General features: G+C 35.0%; 1 protein-coding gene across 1 annotated transcript in view; it reads left to right on the forward strand.

Annotated features, from left to right (window-relative positions):
* The window catches only part of LOC119642292 (putative uncharacterized protein DDB_G0291812), a 108,678-nt gene that overhangs the window by 6,857 nt on the left and 80,495 nt on the right, over positions 1–21,326 (forward strand). The window contains exon 3 of the mRNA XM_038041393.1: positions 6,747–8,347. Within this exon, the coding sequence (XP_037897321.1) occupies positions 7,079–8,347 (1,269 nt within the window). The 5' untranslated portion in view covers positions 6,747–7,078. The remainder of the gene's footprint in view (positions 1–6,746; positions 8,348–21,326) is intronic.

The raw sequence follows: 21,326 nt of genomic DNA on the forward strand, positions 1-21,326 counted from the left end.
TGCAAAACTTATATTAATTAATAATAAAATTTAGTATAAGTATAATAAAACAAATAAGAAAAAAAAAAAAAAGAAAAAGAAAAAAAAGCATGTACACTATCAGCATAGGGGCACACTTATAACCGGTACAGGACCAAATTGCAAATGAACACCTAAACCATCGCAAACATGCATAAGCCTGTCAACCGATAATAAATTGTCAATAATTAATTTTCGAAACGTAACGACTTTTTAAGGATAAAAGCTAGTTTAAATACGACATAGGTAAATCGCGCGTATTAAGCATTGTTGGTTTAATGGAGTTTAAAGAGTCCGGTAACGAGAATAATTGATAGACGTCTATTAGGTTCTTGCAATGAACTGTGAGCGGGTTAAACAGCTCACAATTATGTTTAAATTGACTAAGCTTAACCAAGATAAAGTGCCTAGAGAAGCGGTTAGGGACATTAAAGCTTATTTCACCAAGTAATGAAGGCGAGCCAATGGCACCATTTATTACTTTAATTACAAAGGAAACGCCAAGAACAAACCTACGTTTCTCAAGAGACGGTAGGGACAGCAGAAGCAACCTATTTTCATATGGAGGAAGAGAGGCAACCGGATCCCAACCCAAATTTCTAAGGGCAAACAGCAAAAATTGCTTTTGAACAGATTCGATTGAATCTACGTAGCACCTATATGAAGGAGACCACACAACTGAGACATACTCGAGTATGGGTCTAACCAAACACATGTACAGCCTTTTCGAAATGTAGGGATCATCAAGCATCTTGGACCACCTTTTTATAAAACCAAGCGCGGACCTAGCTTTGCTAATCGAGAGCTCAACATGCAAGTTAAAACGTAACCTATGGTCAAATAGAACGCCGAAATCTGTGATCGAATCGACGTCCTCCAACTTATGCGAATCTATGAAATACTGAGTAATGAATGACTTTCTTCTTGAGAATGAAAGCTTCTTACATTTACTCAGATTTAGTTTCAGCAGATTCAAAGAGCACCATGCAACTAAATTATCCAAATCACCTTGAAGCTGATGTGATTGCGATTCAACAAAGAAGGAAGAAAACAGTTTCACATCATCAGCATACATTAATTAAAAATGGAATTAACCACCGATGGGAGATCGTTAATGTATAAACTAAATAAAATGGGACCTAAGTGACTTCCTTGAAGTACGCCAGACGTAACGAGGAATTCATCTGAGGTGATGAAGTTAAATAAAACCCTGAAGGATCTATTGTGCAGATAAGAGCTTATCCATTTCTCTAAGGAGGGTGGGAAACCAGAGGCTTGGAGTTTAAAGATAAGTAGTCTATGGTTAAACATATTAAATGCTTTGCTTAAATCAGTGTAAATCACATCTGTCCGAGAGCCACTAGAAAAAGCCTTGAAAACATGGCAGGTAAACTCTAACAAGTTGGTGACTGTAGATCACCCTTTCCGAGAGCCGTGCTAGAGCGGAGAAATATACGAATTAATGGCAAAGGCCAAATGCTGAGTCACAATACGCTCGAACAACTTGGGCAAGACACTCAACTTTGGTATGCCTCTGTAGTTCTCAACAAATTGTCTACTTCCACTTTTGTGGATAGCAATAAGGAAACTACTCTTCCAACATGAAGGGAAAACACCTAAATACAAGGACATGTTAAAAATCTTTGAGATCACACAACATAACGCGACAGCGCAAGATTTAAATACACATGATGGAATTCCTTCAGGTCCAGGCGAACAACTGTATTTAAGAGAACTCAACCCTTTAAAAACGTCATCTTCCGAAATAACCAAGTTAGGTATTGAAACCGAGTTAGTTATAGGATATGGGTAGTTTGCTGATAAATCGAAATTAGCAATCGAAAAGTTTCGTCGGAAATACTCAGCAAATAGATTTGAGATTTCAAAATCATCCGAGGAATCAGAGCCATTAAAAGATACATGAGAGGGATATGTGGATATTTTTCTTTTAGAGTTAACAAATTTAAAGAAGAATTTAGGATTAGCAAACAGATAGGATTTAATGGACTGAAAGTATCTGCAGTAATAATGATGGCTGAGGGAGTTAAATGTATGCCTCGCCACCGAGTAAGCGACATAGTCGAGCGCAGAGCCACTTTTCGAATATATTTTGAATAGCGAGTTTTTTCTATTCTTGTGATATTTTATTGTCTTATTAAACCACGGGGGACACCTGCTTCGAGGTCGACAATGCTTGATCGGAACAGATGCAGCAATAGCTAGATTTAATGTATTGTAAAACGATAACAATAAGCTCTCAATACTACCAGTTGAGAAATAAAGCCTCAAATGTGAGAGACAATGTTTTAGCAATACAATATTGATTTTATGAAAACCATAATAATTATTTAAAAAGTTTAATTTGGCACATTAAGGCATTTCAACAAACCATCATTCATATGATGAAAGAAAATGCATATTGATGGATGATAAGAATCCTCAGGTAAACTAAAAGGTGGAAAACGATTTACGTAAATCTCGGGAAAATTGGCAAAGCAGAGATCAAGCAGTCTACCATTACAATTAGGGGTACGGTATATTGACCCAAATTACGGTCAAACAATTCATTAAAGAACACAACAGCCCCATCAGACGTTGAAGTAGGAACCAAACAGCCGGAATTATCAGTGCTACACCAAGTGACTTGAGGCAAATTGAAGTCACCCAATGCAACGACCAAATCGGTGGGTCTAGACCGCTTGGCCACTTCGCAAATGAAGGCAGCGTGTTTCCTGTAAATTGAGATATCAGAATTTGGGGGAATATAGGAGCAGGTTATAAATAGATGTTTATCAGGCATATTCGCACCAATAGCGATAAATTCAACGTCAGGAGAAGTGGGAAATTCAATTAAATTGGACGGGACTGACGCAGATATGGCAATTAATACACCACCACCAATGCGATTTACTCGATCATTTCTAAACACTTGGAAAGAATTATGAAAAAGTTCCGACGAATGAAGATCCGATTTTAGCCAAGTTTCAGTAAAGGCCAAACAGAAAAATTCCGTGCTCACTGAATTTAGAAAAGTGGAGCGAATTTTCGAATTTAGGCCCCTAACATTTTGATAAATGAGAGATAGTGGGCCTGAAGAAACAATTAGTTTTTTGAAGGCGACAAGACTATTGCCTTGGTATTACGGGGACGATCTCGAGGGATAAATTCCTTAATTAAGGATCCTACTGGCGACAGTGATTTGTTTAACAACATCAGTCGGAACTAATATTTTAAAACTTTTTATGTTATCCACCGATGTTTCAGGTGCCAGTCTTGACACAAATACTGCTTTTGTGGGAGGAACTGCCGTCAAGCAAATGTAATTATTTGGAACAGGAGGGGGGATCACGGTAGGAGAGTTTCGAGTTGGGGAGAATATAGATGGCGCTATCGTCCTTGTACCTGCAGCTTGTGAGACTTGCCCAGTCTGGTGACCAGCATTCACACGCGAACAGCGAGGAGGAGAGGATGATTTATTTTTCTCTTCATTACTTTTAGGCGATGGCGCTTGATTAGAGTGAGTGGCGGCTCTGGGCGGAGATACCCTTGCCACTTCAGCGTAGCTTAAAACCGATGGACTTGCCGGTTTGTTTGTAACTGTTTTAGTACCAACCGACTCAGCAATATCAGAAACATTACTGTTCATTTTAGAGTTAGAGGGAGCGGTAACTTGTACCAACGAATCAGATTTGGAGAAAGTCAGAGGTGACATCCCACACGCTACGCTACGAGTAGAAGATGAGTGTCCAATAAAACGACACTCATCAAACCTAGACTTAATGAGCTCAAACTTTTCCCACAAGGAGCCGAGATTTCTACTCAATTCCGTGAAAAGTTTATAGAAGTCAATGTCCCGCTGCCTACAGTCAGGACATGACCATCTTAAGCCTTTAGACTGGTCAGCGACTGCGTCAGCAGCACGGCCGAGAATACCGGCACACTTTGCATGATCAAAGCGCTTGCAGAGCCAACAAGAAACGAATCTATCAGAATCCGGGCCCGATTTCGCCCGACAAGGTGTATATAAACACTCCATGTCCAGTCAAAAAGACAGTTGTGGATTATGAAGAACAGACACACTAAAAAATCCTGAACATAAAAATTTATCAACCAATTTGTGCAAAACTTCTCTGTTAGGGCGACACTGTAACGAGAGATCAATAGCAAAACAAACTACAAACACCGAAAAAATAACCAGAGAAAAAGAGAGAAAACAAAAAAAAAAAGAGAGATTTATATCAGAGATTAAAATTTTTGTTTGCAAAAATCAAATGAATCAAAGCGTAAATGAAAAATATTTCTTTTACTTTGAATTCACTCACTTTCTTCTCAAAGTATATTATAAATTCACACACTATAAGGCAGAATAGCCACGAAATTCAACAAAAAAATTAAAATATTAATTGCCGAAACAAAATATAGACGACTATACCACGCGACAGAGTTGCCATACCGATAATGAAAAAACAGGCTAATAATGAAAAGACAGTGACTTGTCATTAAAAAATGTATATATTATTGTTTTCAAACATATTCTGTTTTATGATATGAAGATTTTTGCGTACGTTCGAACTATTTAGGATAGCATTTTTTCATTCTGCTTGAGACAACACTCAGAAAATACAGGCTGTGAACGTATACGTTATACGAGATATACTGTAGTATATGTCGCAGAGTAAAGCTTTTTACATTTTTTGTTTTTACTTTGAACACCTTTTCGTAACGTATCTTTTTGTCAAAAGGCCTCGAAGATGCAAGAATCCATCGTGTCAAATCATTTCTTCACTTTCTTTACTCAATCTTCCTCATTTTATATTTGCCCATAACAGGAGTTATTTCTTGACTTATACGACCGAAGCTGACAACTACATGTCTTATCGTATGTCCTATAAAGTTCGTCCGTTTATTCTCCCTATTTTTGCCATAACATATTGAAAATAATATCTTGATGCCATAAAAATATTTACTTCTCATGAAAACTTTTATATGGAAAAGAGTTTCGAAAATGGAAAGTCTCATCATAAAACAGTAAAACTTAAAACTAGTTAGCCCTAGTAGTTAAAAAGAAGTGAAAAATGATTTCTATCAGCGTTTTTTCTTGATTCGAAATATGTCGGCGCACTAAGCTTCATTAAAATGTCTTAATAATTAAGCGTAAGAAAACGTGAACGTGCATCGGACGGACATATACGTTTCAATCGAATCAGAAAATGAATCTACATAGATTGGTATAATAAAATTCCGTGCATAATGCTCCTACCATAAATCATATAAGGCAAGCCAGAAAAAGGCAAGCAATAAACCTACTCATGTGTTGCTCTGTTAATTGCTCTTCAATCATATGGCAATTACTTTCCAGAGAATATAGATTTTAGTAACAAATACGTGTTGTTAAGCTTCCGAGAACGTCCTTCGATATAAATTCTTACAGAAGTTTGTCTAAGAAGAACGCTATCTTGTTTTCTCTCTTTTCGTTTTTACTACTAAGTCCGCGTTAAGATCCAATTGATTGATTGGTGTTCAACTAGGAGAATCTTTTTCTTTTTCGCAGTTTAAAATTGAGGTTCAGAAGAAGATAATCAGATCGAAAAATTGTATAAAAAAATGGAGTGTTTTCATATCGGAAAGAATTTATTCCAGAGCAGTGGATCGGCAATTTCAATTATTTTTCCTTTGTATTTTTCAATCATTTTTTATCCTTCTCTTCTTTTTCCTTTTTAAATTTGAAGACAAATCTATTTCGATTTCGAAATGATTTAAAAAACATCATAAGGTCCTTAGCACTTTACCGATTCTCCTCCCTTCTTTTAGAAGCCATTCTTAGATAAACCTGCAAAAATTTGCTAAATTTGTAGAAATCTATAAACTTTCTGTGGTGAAATTTATGTATCATCGTTTTTTATATACGCTACACTCCTTGTGGTATAAGCGTTTGTACGGATGTACGCAACACCAAAAGAACATGATATAAATTTGACTTTTATTATATATATATATATATATATCTTTTATTCTTAATCGATCTTTCTGTCCGTCTGTCTCCTCGTTTGTGCTCAACCTGCAGGCCGCAAATTTTGAGACATTTTCGTGAAATTTGGTATATTGGTGGTTTGGCTTAAAAACGAACGATGTAAAAATTGGTTCGGGTCAGAACACTCTCTATATAACGCCAAATTTTGAAAATTCGATATGTGAATAATCGTAGGGCGATGTACCGTATCTAACGGTGGTCCGTGCCCCATTACACTCTTACTTTTTTTTTTAAATTTCGCGAATCATAAAGGCCTATTCGTGTAACACGGGGATGTTCAGAAAGACGTGGGGGAAAGGAAGGATATATGTGGTGGCGGTAGTCTGGTCTGTATGTGCCCAGTCATCATGATTTACGCTGAGCCATTCGCGATTCTTACTTATGAGGTGACTCAAGCGGATAAGGAATTGAGCAGTTAAATTCAGCAATTTGTAAAGTTTCTGCTGTTCTTTAAAAATTTATAAGCTTTTTTACCAACTTAAAGTATTGCAGACACTATTAGAAAATCTCCCCACTTTTTGTTGAGATGTAAAAAATTGTAAATTTTTATAAGTTTTATTGAATTCCTTGGGTTACTGTAAATTAAACTCTAGCTATATTTCTGCAATTAAGCCTTTAATAAAATTTGTATCTATTTTAAAATTTTTGATTTTTCTTCTAATGTTTACAGTTTAATTTTTCCTATCTTTTATTGCAGACAATATCGTAAGAGTGCCAAGGATTGCGGATATATCTCTTATCTAAGTAATTATAATTTAGTGCAAGAGTTGCGAAACAGTCTGCCTTCTTTTATGTTTTGCATTCAAGGATTTGATATCACTTCACAATTAATAATACATCGATTTACGGAATTTTATTTGTGGAAAAGTGTTGATCGATAATGTCAAAAGTCGCTATTAAATGTACATAAAGACAATGCCGACAATGATGATGGGGCCATGAGCCCATCATTCAAAACATTGAGTTGGAGTCGCAAGCGCGTCTCAAGCGGGCCTGCACCATGCTAGCACCGCCGAACCCGAGGTCAATATGCGGCCAGGACCCGGGCTGGTCGTGATGGCGCTTGCGTTTATTTCGGGGGCTCGGCGTGGCAGCACCAGTATTAGTTCCAAGACTTTAACGTCGTTACCGACGTCATCGTCGTCATCGTCATCGTCGTCTTCGATATTATCGTCACCGTCATCGTCCTCATCATCCATCACTACCACAACTACAGAAACATCCGCATTCAAAAATTTACAAACCACTATTGAAATATTTGGTCAGACCTTGACTCCTGACAGTGTAAAGTGGGGAAGAGAAGAAAAACGAAATTGGCAACGTATTGAGAAAAAATCAACGACACCTGTAACATCACCGACTTTAACGAATGGTCTCTATTTATCTGATATTTTAAACTATCATCCTACACCCGAACTGGTACTACCCGTGCAACTAAAACTATCACTTTACTTAGATTCTCGTAGCCGTTCGACAAGGAATTTGGCTTTCACACCCGTAAGCCGCCGTCGTACACATAAAAAGACTAAATCGAAACGAAAAGCACGTAGTGCTAGCAGCGGTTATAATATTAACCTAAATAACGAATTTGCGTTTAAGGGCGATCGGTCAGAAGATATCTCTACTTCCGACGTGGCCAGCAATAGCGGTAGTAGCATTGATTTAAAGCAAGAGAAAACCAATGGTTTAACAGTTTACTTCCCCGTACACTCATCCGATTCCTCTAAATCATTTGACACAGATGATGTATTTGCTTTAGTTGCCGAAGACGATTTATTGTCGGAAGAGAGTTTCGATCATCTTGTTAAATTAAAAGACGACAAAATTGGTTATCTAAATAACGGAGAAGACTACAGCGAAACGGAGGGTGTAGTTGGTGACGGAGCACAGAATAGAGGTAGCAGTGGTGGCAGTGAGAATAAATTTAATCATAAGGACAATGATGATGATGATGAATACATATTTGAAAGGAAAATTTCAAAGCAACAACAAACAGGCGAGAAAATTAGAAAACTCATTAACAACGAGCCAGAGCAGGCAACAATATTAGTCGCTCAACAAAGCAATATAAACCAAAATATTAATCGCGAAGTTGAGCGTCTATTTAATCATTCAAAGCATTCTTTAATCCATAACGAAAAAAGAAATTTTAAGACCACCATTAGTGATACTGTCAATAAACCGCCGAGTAAACATCGATCCATCATCGAGAGTAAATACCCGATTGCACGCCTTAATCCTTGGATATCAGCTTGCGATCTGGCTCAACCTGGACCTATAGCAGCACCGGATTTGCAGGTAAGCATTTTCGCCATACATTACAAAACGAATCAATCTTTTTTTTCTTTTAAAATAAATTCACATTAACGCAAATGTCTTCTTTTGGGATTGTATTATGCATGTGGCCTATGAAAATATTGGTGGAGGGGAGAGGGGGAGAATGAGATGAGGAAAAGGATCGATATAAGAAAGCAAATGCGATAGAGTGAAGAAGAGAACGTGAGGTAGAGAAGAGCAGAAGAGATGTGCAATCTATACTTGACTTAAATACAAAATTAAAACACACGAGTACCGCTTTTGCTGATTTTGTTGACCTTCTGAAGAGATAAGGCAAGAAGACGCTAAAAAAGGGGGCGACACATACACACACGCGCGCCCTAAAGTTTACACATGAAAATCTATTGAATACTAAGCCGACAACAATGTCATGACAACTACTAACCCCGTGAGTGTGTATCTATTTACTTGGCTGCTTGATGTAAGTGGTGGGTGCGAGAAAGCAAGAAAAGCAAGCAGCATACCTATTGACTGCACTTTTTTTTAAATGTTTTTTTCTTCCCCGCATATATGTATATATTTTTTTGTTGTATTTGATATGACAAATGGCACAATTATGTTAATTTGTGAAATGTTTCTTATATTTCGTATAATCTCGCACGTTCGTGTTCATTGGAACAATTAAGTATATATATGTATATATGCAGATAGCAAGCGTTTACATATATATTCACATACTTATAAAATATTGTTCCATAGTATTTTTAAAAATAAAGGTCAAGGGTAACTGACAACGAATCGAACACATACGCACCCACACATATCTCTTTGTATGTACGCATATATGTAAAAAAATTTCTCTTCCATTACAAAAGATTAAATGAACAAAGCGAAGAAGAATCCAACGACAATGAGAAGAACGACAAGAACAGCAGGCTTTGCATTGTTTGATTATATACCGATTGCATTATGCAAAACAATTTCTACAAATACAATTTGTTGCAATCCTCTGCCTGTCTGTAATACGGAGAATAATTACTTTTGCCCAAAGGTTGCTGGCTTGCTTATCCAGTTTTATTAAAGTAAATTTTATATAATATATGCGCAATCAATATCTTTCTATACTTGTTGGTTCCTTCTCGTATAAGCGTAAGAGCGTACGTATGTGTGCGAGTATGTATGTGTGCATATTTATGTATGTGTGTATCTATGTATACAATTGTAATCGGAACATTTATGATTGCAGTACACAGTACATAAGCTTTCCGGAAACAGTTTGCGCAGCAGCACAAAAGCATAACGTTTCGTAATACTTATCCCGTTACCTCTGCAATTAAGGTAGAAAGATGGAACGATACAAAGTTGACATATCTAAGTATAAATGTACGTAAGTACGTATATATATATATGTATATATATATTGATCGAACGATTGCGTTGAATTATGTGAAATTGACATCGCCTTGAACATTGGCTTACAGATGTAATCTCATTATTACCCCTATCGCACGTAAATAAATTATTATTTACAGATTGGACCTGCTGGACTGGGTTCATCAAATATTTCCTTCATTCCCTAGAGATTAATTACTATTACCGGAACATGTGCTTCTGTTGTAATGCGTAAGCATGTACAAAGTTAGGAAGGAAGATAAACTCATTTCTTTTATCCTCTCAGCATTGGGAGGATAAATGTTTCGTTTTTCAATAAGCAATGTAAGGAGAGGAATATCCTGAGTGCATATAACAAAGTACCCATACTTGGAACTAACTTCCTTAGCTTTGTGTATCTGCTCAATCGTGACCTGAACTTTCTGGAGTACTCTAAATTTAAAAATTGATGTTAAAACTGGATTTCATTTATCCTTTGATGTAATTACACTTATGACACTTATGATGTAATTACAGTTATCTCAAAACTATTGAGCATTTGACGGTACTCGAATTGTATGTGCATGAGTTTTCAGTGCTATTAGTGAACAGAGCTAATAAATCGATCAATAAGTTCGGCTATCATATACGGTCCAACGACGAACGCTACTGAATACATTTCTGGTTGAAACACTTTTCCGATCACTTTCCATGTAACACCTCATGTTGATAACTCATATTATAAATGATTGTATTAAGCGAAGTAGTGCAGCGTATTTAATGGCGGGTCGTGGCTCTGTATAATGTTGTTACTTGTTTGGGTATAAAAGTCGCACATCGAGCGTAAACAGGAGAAGTGGCAAACAAATGTTCATAGCGAATGTAAAGCCATCTTGGCGACGTATTCGTGCTTATGGAATGCTTTCTTGGCATATCGAAAAATGGAAAAGGTAGAAAAAATCGAACGTAGATATTTAAAGTCCTTTCAAACAAATGAAAATTATCGATAATTTCCGCTTTACAAATATTTCTTCAAAGCTTGGAAATTGAAAAAAGTCAAGCTCACGTATTCGCGTGTTCTAATCTTAATTCCGCGGATTATTTAGTGTAACTGAATTGCCTGCACATTTCAATAAATGGATAAATCAATAAATTTTCAAACTTAACCTGAATCTTAATAAACAAAGATTATGCAAGGCATGCTTAAATTTTTTATTTCAATTTTTTAACACCACACCGACAGGGAGGGAAGGACATTCTGCAGAAAATATACATTATTAGCATGGCAGCCATCAGCTTCAAACCAAAAATGACTATCAACATTACTCGACTCGTTGGAGGGATTGTTCGACTCTGCTCTATGAGTTCAAAGTCTCACATAAGATGCTTTACCTTTTTTGCGTATCCAGATAAACGAAAACAATTAAAAATGTTATAGTCGGGCATGGCCGGCATTAGACTCTGTGCTACTTTGGCTAGTACAATTTTTCGTTTATTTTCTTGATAAATTATTATTATATAGCGGCTGAGTTAACGGATCTCATCTAACAACTCAATGGTCATGGTTTCAGATCTCAAGTATGCTAGAGTTTTCAATAAGGCCGATGGACTTAGAAGCTAGTGTTTTAAGATTTTAGTGTAGTTATATCTGCGGCTTATTAATGATAATAATAATACATTATTTTATACTACCTTCCTCTACTTTTCATGTGGTGTCCTTTTTACAGAAGAGTGTCAAAAATGTAAATTGATATAATTCAAGTTTGGTGAATGTGATTTTCTTGCCAAAGTTCATATTCTTATTCATTTATTTTCGTGTTAAATTACTAAAAATTAGACCGCATGAGTAGCCGAGTAAGCAAGAATCGCGACTATCTCGTCGGTTCGTGGGTTCAAATCTCAGTGCGATAGAGTCTATTTTGATCGTAAAGTCATGACACTTGATGATTGGACACACATGCAGTGGGCTTCGGCCGTTTCCGCATCTCTTTCCGCGTTTTTTTCCGGCCGTGATTGTATTACAAGAATAGGAGACATCCCCTTTGTGATTGGTCCTATAACAAAAAAATATGTATATATCATAAATAAGTATGTATATATATTATAAAAATATGTGTATATATATGTATTATATGTATAATATATATATACAAATATATATAAATATATGTATGAGTGCTCTCATACGCCCTGAGGAAGAAAAGATGAAGGTACGTTATCTATATATGGTACAGTTGATTTTTAGATCAAACTACTACTATGGACAAGTTTTCGTTATGAAATCTTAAAGTTTATGCTTTTTTCTCGTGTATATGTTTACTTTTTCAATTCAGAAATTAAAATCTGAAAATCTTGAAAACAAGGCGTATTAATGGGGAGTAATCCAGTGTATCGTATTTCGTTCCTCCATCACATAAATCGCCTCCTGTGGGTAACTAAGAAAGATAAAGAATAAACATCAGATAAGACATACTCAAATCGGTTCAGAAAGTGATACTGGGCTAATTGGTATAATAAAAGGTGCCCTTCTGACTGCTACACGCACTTAATGTACCCTCCACAATAGGTTATGTAGGGTGTAACGATTCATATTTCAAAGCACTGTGCCAGTGTGTACATAAATCTGTAACTCTTAGCCTCTATTTGTCAAAAGTTATACGTTAAAATGGCAAAATAGCTTTTTTTAACAAAATAAAATATTTTCGTTGGTCGATGATACGAAGATCTAACGTACCTAACCAGCGATTTCGCACTTAGCTTTGGTGTTTCCTTAGCTATTTCCGTACAAAAAAATATTAAAATAAGTACTTTAGCTGACCAATTGCGATGTAAAAAGGTCCAAGTATCACAGCATGTAACGCAAGTTCCTTCTAAAGTGGCAGAAAAACTTTTGTGGGCTTTGAAAAGGGCTTTTTAGTTTTTAAATTTCAGTACATTAGTAGTACCTACGGTAACCCAGAAAGAATAAATAAGCCTCAAAACAGATGCTAGTCGTTTTTCACTTTTAAGTAGAGACCCTACGACAGGAGCTTTTCAATTATTCAAGACATGTATTCTCTTTAGCTGAAAATATTACTCAAAAACAAAAGACGCCTACTAAGCACGCAAATAACGCACCAGCAGTTTTGAAAAAAAAAATTGATGAGAGAAACCGTGCTTTTGCTGTAAGTAAATAAACGTACAAAAAATGACCTATTTTCGAACAAAATGGTATTGAGTTAGAAAAAAAAAAGAAACTTAAACCAAAGTAAATAGTAGTTAATCAATGCAATTTTATTCTATTGCAATTCTGAAAATAGCACAGCTGTTGTTTCCAAAAATTATTAGTTTAATTGCGTTTCAAAAAAGTTATGAAGTCATCACATTCAAGTCATTGGCATTTGCTACACAAGTAAGTTCACTTGCATTAAGTGAATTGTAAATGCACCAGCAGTAGGGAGAAAACCTCACATCAATTTTCTTTCTCGTAAAAATATTGTCTTTTCACTATAGACAATACTAAAACATAGCCTGCTGACGTATTTTTTTGGTAACTTTGAATATATGAAGCTTTCTCTATGCCGAAATATATTTCTAGCGAAGAGCAACACTTCGGATGAAATATGCTGTTTTCATCATTCTTTTAAAAAAAGCTAAAAAAAAACTGACACATTTATTCTCATGTCCTATACATACACCATATTTTTCATCAGGACAAAAATGAATACGTGACACAAGTTTTCGAAAATTTAATTTTTTAAACTGTGGGAGTCAACAATTTGCCCTTTGCTCTCTGTTTATTATTTTTTTATCGAAATGAGAATGAAATGGGCACTATATTAACGGACAATTTTTTGGAAACTATGGAAAATAGTTACGCTAGGAAATAGTTCGCTGTACATTAATAATTATGTCACACATGTAAATTCATTCGAGTTAATTATTTTCGGACAAGGAGCGTGCGGTAACTTTAGCACGATTTCGGATTGTGTTACAATCTCTGCAATTTTATTATAATTACGTTCCTGATTGTGACAACCTCATGATTTTTTGCATCTGAAAGAAAATTAATATTACATTAACCTGTTGCCTATTCGCTTAGGAGAGCAGGCGAAAAAGCTGACTCAAAAAACTTTTGAGTTTACATACACAAAATTTATAAATTTATTTATACCTTTAACCTAAATTCTAGCAAAGCTACATTCTTTAGGTTACATTTATACTTCACATGGTTGCTATTTGTTTCATCCAAATCAAAAGTCAATGCTTTAGTGTTTAGAAGCCTGACAGACGGCAACACTGATATGATGGACGGTGACTCGTATAGTGAACGTGACAAGAAATATTCATAAATGAACTTATTAAGGTTTTATAGCATTCGATAGAAATCGTACATATCTTCCATTGTGTTCCAATAATATTTGTCCGTGTAAGATTAAAAATGATATTGTTGACACTGATGATGATCAGCTATGAAAGGAACTACTGTGTGATTTTAATGTGTTTTTCGCCATTGTATATAATTGCGTAGAGTAAACATTTCAATATGTTATAGTTGTACACATCAGGTTCTTGCATTTTTTTGAAAAAGAAAATATTCCATAAATATAAGAAGCATTTTCACTTTCACTTCTTTTTATATCCTACACCACTTGCGGTACAGGGTATATTAAATTAGTGTGAACGTTTGTAACACGCAACATGGCTTAAGATAGACCAACATTTTCTAATACCAATCCATTCAGAATCGAAATCCGAATTCATATAAGGCTGCCTGTCCATCTGATGTTTGGCCATGCAAATTTGTTTCCAAGTTACAGGTCGCAATTCTTGAGATATTTTGATGCAATTTAGACGACGCTATTGAAAATGGTTCGGATCGTTTCAATTTTTCCACCAGGCCCCGCATAAAGCCCTATTCTGAAAACTCGTTTTCAGTAAAAGTAGGATTTAAACAGCTGCCGAAAACTAAGAAACATTTGTTATTATTGCAAAAAAAAAGAAAAAAAACATTGCGCATAACATTTACATTTACATTCATGACAATTGCAAACATTGTCTCTGAAGTGTTCATTCTTAGTTCAGAGATTTTGGCCATAAGCCAAAAACGAACACAACAAATCGTTCAGAATCCGTCAAAACAAAAATCCCAACCAAACAACCATTGCAAGTATTTATGAAGGTGAAAAGTGTCTTAAGTAGAATCATTTCGCCAGTTACGGTGATGTGATGAAACAAAGTAGCAAAAAAAAAAACTTCATGTTTCTTATTATTGTTATTATGGATATTTTTACGATTTACCTAAGTAATAGGTAAAGTAGTGGAAACAGTTGCATAGTGAACAGGAAAATTTAAATCAGCGACAACAGCGGATGTTGAAAGAATAAAGACATCATTTCATCGAGCTGGTTTGATTGCAAAAGAAACAAAATAAGTAGGGAAATTATATTCGGTGGTGATCCAATCTTTTATACCCATCACCGTGATCCTAAAAAAAAGAAAAGAACTACAATTCCATGCTCTATAATACTGGGTGGACGCAGACAATTTTTTCTATTTCAGAATAAAGGTGGCCGTATATATGGTATATGTGCTGTACTTTATGAGCAACAAAAAAAAAAAAACACGAAAAATAAAGATGCTCACAGTTTTTCGTATATAGGCGTGTGGGCGTTGTAAGCGTTTCGTTTGAACAGTAAGAGATATTTTCGTTTTTACGAATAGGAGAATATTTACCAGAAATACTACAAAGTTGCGCAGACGGACAGATTGATGGTTACGCGGACGGACATACATAGGTCCGAATTTGAAACTGGCGATGAATTTATATACTTTGTGGTTTCTGAAAATTGCTTCTGTGCGATGTAAAAGTTTTGAAAAAAAATGATTTTATGACGTTGTGTAAAATTAAGTAAGCGGGGCTGATTTCTTCCGTTTTTGTGAAGGCATCACAGCATTGCCCATGGAACACATAGAGACAATGTTTTGTCGATTTATTTGCTGTAGTTTATGAGTAATGAAAAAAAAACAAATGTTTTATTCTTTTTGAAAAACAAATTAGTACTACTGCAGGCCAACTGCGTGCAAGAACTTCCAATTTTCTGCCGAATTTAAAGTCGATAGCGTCATTTATGCGGCCAGGAGGATGTTTGCAACAGACATCACATAGACCGACAGACAATCAGACGCATAGGCTGTTATGGTTAAATCGATTTAGAATCTGATGCTGTCAAGAATATATATACTTCGTGTGGCTCTGAAGCTTCCTTCTGGGTGTTGCAAATTTTGACAAAATTAATGTAGTTCGTCCCTCGGTAACAGGTAAAAAAATTCTCTGTAAGGTCAGAGAAAAAGACTAAACCAGTAAGAAGGTTACGCAGAAAGTTTGGCCTTTACTTCAACCTTGTAATTCAAAACGCAAGACTGCTCGTTCGCCTGGTTATAACTCTGGACCTCTTAGAATTATTTCAGCATGAGTATATGGAAGAACTACAACTACTACGACCTAGTGACATACATTTGATTACTATTTGCTGCCAATGTCATGTTTCTTATTTTATACAACAGCCATTTGATTGCATTATATTGAGATAATCTAAAAATGTAATTTCCAGAGTCTCTCCACGAATCAATGCTATGTTAGCTATCCACCTTCATTTCTTGAATGACAGACAACAACTTTTCATACATATATATAAATTTCTTTGACAATTAACGTTCGATGTATTGTCTTGGAAAAGCAGTTTTCTTATCTCACTTCATCGGATTGCCAAGAGCCACCTGCTGGATAATTATAGATGAAAAGCTAAATTGAGTATTCTATTGAAACTGTTCTGACGCATTGTTATTCAACGTATTGCTTCACGGATCATATTTTTTAGCCTTTGTTCAGCACATTGTATAAATTGATTTTTGTCAGGCCTTCATGCTCATAGTCATTGATGTTTCAATTGCAGTTGTCTGGTTTCGCTCCATACCCGCAGAAATTTGACACTTAAGGTCATAGCACCGAATTCAGCTTTGGGAGAAACATTGAAAGTTCTTACACGCGGGTTTTGGAAATGAACCAAACCGAAGGCCACGTCTAAAGCATAATATAAACTGAAAGCACCTCTATTTTTTTTAAAAGAATAAAAAATTCGTTTTTTGCTTATTACTCGTAAACTGCAGCAGATAAATCTACAAAAACTTGCACGTCTATATTGTTGATGATACTCTAGTGCTTTTACGGAAATGGGAAAAATTCACCCATTCACCAATTCAAAATTATTGTAACGCAATTTTTTTTTTTTCAATAACTTTATAACGAGGGGAGGCGGTCGATCTTTAAAAACCTTATGAGGTATATAAATTTTTGTCCAAATACAAATTCGGAATATCTCTAAGCATGGCCGCCTGCTTGTCTGTCTACCTGCCCGTCTGCCGAACTAGGTTGTATCTTCACTTGTTCGTAAGAATAAAGATATCACCTGGAAATTTGTAAAAGGCTAAACATGTCAAAGAACACGCCTACAATGCCAACGTGTTTATACAATCAAAACTGATAGCACGTCTGCTTTCCCCAATATTAAAGAATATGCAAATTCATTTCTTCCTTTTTTTTTCAATCTTATATAAGATGATGGTCATGGGTGTAAAAAGGTCTATATTCATAGACACAGTATCCTTCTTATTTATTCGAACAAGGATTTCCGTGGTTGCAAGAATTCTCCACAAGATTATTCAAGAAATCCTACGCCGTAAGCCCATTGAGCTCTTAAATATCTCCATAACAAAAAAATATGATCTCATGTTTCTTATTTGGCATATTTTGCTATTTCCGCAATATGTATTAATTTATTTAATAAATTATTAACTACATAAAGGCAGATACGTCATATTTTACTTCGCTTTTCCTACTAAGACAAATTGCAGCTTTAGATGAAATTTTAATATCCGCAAGAATAAAATGAAGAACTTTGTTTTAGAAAAACAGATCAACCGACCTTAAAGGTAGCCCAGTTAGTTAAAAACTTATCGAAGAAGAAACAAGAATGTTTTTGTAGGGTTCTTATAGCTTTGAAAAATTTAACTTGCGACGTTTTAAAACCCCTTTGTTACTGGATGCGAATAAATTGGCGACTAACTGGGAAGCTGCTAAAGTGTCTTAAAGCTACTCCGCTGGGACTGTGTGTTTAATAATTGCGACAGCTGGGCAGCTTTGTGGGAGCCGAAGAAATCTTGTTGAAAGCATTGTGCAGAGATACATGAAGCTCTCAATTTGCCTTCAAATAGTCACACACATATTTGAGCCTGTGGGCGATACTAAATCGATAAATAGATTTTCCACTTGCCGTAAAACAATAGAGTCATCAGACTTTGCTACATTCTCCACAAGACGTTAGAAAAAAAAGATGAAATTGGTCTTACTTTTTGATCACAGTATTATACAAAATGTCTCCACCAAAGAGACTTCTGTACTCAAAATCACTTGGTCATTTTTTGGAAGATAAACACATCCTCCAAAAATGAAGCAATTTTCTTTACCATTCAAGAATTTTTTCGTGTTTTTTGACAACATTCTTTTTTTATCTTCAAAGACTTCCTTTCAAATCGCTAGGAACTAACATATTTAAGTAAATTGTTCAGAAAAGAAGTAATCTATGCATGCAAGTAGCGTTTAAAAAATATTGAATACCTAGAACACAAAACAACTACGTCAATATTTTTGCCGGGTGGAAAAGAATAAATGAAACATTATCTGCTTTTAATTATCTTAACACATTTTCGTTTGCTTTTCCTTAAAAGGGCTATAAAGCTGAGTTTAACTAACTTGGATGCAACATATTTCGTTATTGCACAGTGACTTACAAAAACAAATAAAAAGGAGAACTTGCATGTAGGATTTTTTCATACTATTATATATCACGCTTTCGCCACAGTAGTCGTCCATTGTTCCACCCGTCCATGTAAAAAAGAGAGAAAAACCTGTAAATAAATAAATAAAAACCAAAGCATCAATGAATGAAAACAAAACGAAAAAATCGTAACTCTCTTTTGTGCAAATATAAATTATAATTCCTTTCCGATGTGTTTTCCGACAAGCCCATACATACGTACATATATATATATATATTATATATATATTTATATCGAATCCGAATAGTGTGTTTTATAGGTCATAAAAACAAATAATACATAAAAATTATATATCTCAGCAATTACGTGCGTATGTGCGTTCGTTTATTCGAATTATATAAACGCATATACGTACATTAATATATATTTGTATCGATAAACGCCAAGCAAACCCAGAGAAAGTCAGAACAAACGAGCCGTCAATGCAGAATTTTGTTGCAAGCCACTTGTGACATAGCTCAGAAAGCACTTCAAACTCGTTGTTGGTATTGAAATGCATTCAGTAGTGCTCACGCTTTATTATCGAGTATTCATAACCGTGGCAAACTAGATTGCCAAGATGCTTATTTTTGATTAAATCATGTTTATTTTACTTAATAAATCTATTAATATAAACACAACAAAATCTCAGAAGACAATCATGAAGGCAATCGAAAAATTATTTTCGATCGAGGATATAAAAAAAAATAGGACGAAAGAAACACCCATATCGATTGAAATATTTAAGAAAATAATTTAAAGATGCTTAGCACAGCTTTTATACTCTACACCATTTGAAGTACAGGCTATATTATATTTCCGTGGACGTATACAATATCTTGACATACACTCACTTTTTATTACACTGATCCGTTCAAAGCCGATGTTATTTTGTCTGCCCCTCTCTCCGCTTGATGCCTGTCCATGTACGATTGTCTTTAACCTAAAGCGTAGTAATTTTTAACGTATTTTAACAAACTTTTGTCCAGGACGAGCCCTATTGAAAATGGATTATATTGGGTCACCCTTCCTTTGAAACGTCATTGTAAAAAAATTATTGCAATTTTCAAAGTTCGTCGCTAAGTAATTGTCTTTTGCAATTCTAAATTAATTCGAAAAGCTTAGGTCGGATGGACAAATTTTATCAACTACCTCGCACATAACCGTCTCTGCACACAGCTAAAGTTTCATATGCTAAAAAGGTCCAATTTACAGTATTTGTATACATCAATATTGACAATCATAATAAAATTAAAAACAATAACTCCATAATAGCAATTTGACGTAGAAGTTAACCATACCGTATGTAAACGACGCAGATCTGTGTTTGATGCCACCCCATATAGGAGACTTCTTTTAAAAAATAAACATATTATATATCCAAGATATCTAATATTTTATGATTAAACTCGCCCGCTAATAGTAATTTAAGATAAACTGGACCAAGTTTGAAGAATATGGCCCTTTTTTTGATCCTATTTCATTTAAGTGTTGCTACATGGCATGGTAAGCCTTTTGGCAAAAAAGTCTACATTTTGGTATATCCATTGGAAATTTGGATCATATAAGTCTATTTCTTCAAGTCATATCATATACCAAAGCTCTCATGAAAAGTAATCCTTCATATGGCTAAATTTCCTAGGCTAATTTTTCCTATATTATCACAAATTTCAATAAACAATTGTATATGGTGAAGCGGTCTGTCTTATCGCACTGTAGAGTTTTTATACCCATTACTCATTTTGTCGATACTTTTGCAAAATGCAGAAGGAACCTTCAGAGATCCCACAAAATGTATATTCTTGATCAATATCAAATTGTAAATCCATTTAATCATGTCCACCCGTCCCTCTGTTTAATGTCTGTTTGGGACTTAAGGCACGCACGTTGATATTATACTACTGCGAACGTTGATAAAGTATATAAACTCTTTGCCAGTTTCTAATTTGGAATGTGTCTAAATATATCCGCCTGCTCCCCTGTCCGTTTGCCGAACGGCGTAGTATCTGTGGTAAATATTTTTTCATTCGCAAAGATTGAAGATATCGCCTACAAATTTGCATAAGAATTTTAAAATAACCGAAGCCGGTCTAAGACACTTTTGCTTTTCTTGTTGTTTGCTTGTCACTCATAAAGCACAAGACAATCATAATTTTGTAAATTTTCACATTTATTATGAAAACGGAAAAAATTGGACCCGTCCACCTAATATCGTAAAATAGGAAAATTTCGTTTTTTCGCCTTGTTTTAGTCTTTTCTTAGGCTAAAAGTTATGGGTACAAAAGATTCGGTTAGGACCGAATATAATTTCCTCAGTTGTTACCTGCTTAAGCTGGTTCAAAAATTAAAGGTAATGAGTTTTAGCTGTTAAAGTACAGTAAAGCGGCCTTTGTCGTTCGTTTGCTGTTACCCGCACAATTTGAATTTAAAGTTGCATTCAAAATATTGCTATTTTGCTATAATGTAATTTTTCAACACATGTTTACTTATATCACGATAATTAATTGATTAGAAAGAGTTTATTTCAGCAAAATAAATAAGTAAATAAAATGTTAACTCGCGTCGGTGGGTACAAAAATTGTAAAATATTTAGTGGATTATAATCTATAAATCGTTTTATTATGCATTTTCAAATGACGGCAATGAACATTTACTTTACATATTTCACATTTATTTTACTTATTTAACCACCAACTGCGAATAGTAACATATTTTAGCTATTGGGAGCGCAATTGTTTCTAGGCAATGCATATTCTCGCTGGTGAAGAATGAA

This window comes from Glossina fuscipes, unplaced genomic scaffold, assembly GCF_014805625.2.
Source record: "Glossina fuscipes isolate IAEA_lab_2018 unplaced genomic scaffold, Yale_Gfus_2 221, whole genome shotgun sequence".
NCBI classification, from domain to species: domain Eukaryota; kingdom Metazoa; phylum Arthropoda; class Insecta; order Diptera; family Glossinidae; genus Glossina; species Glossina fuscipes.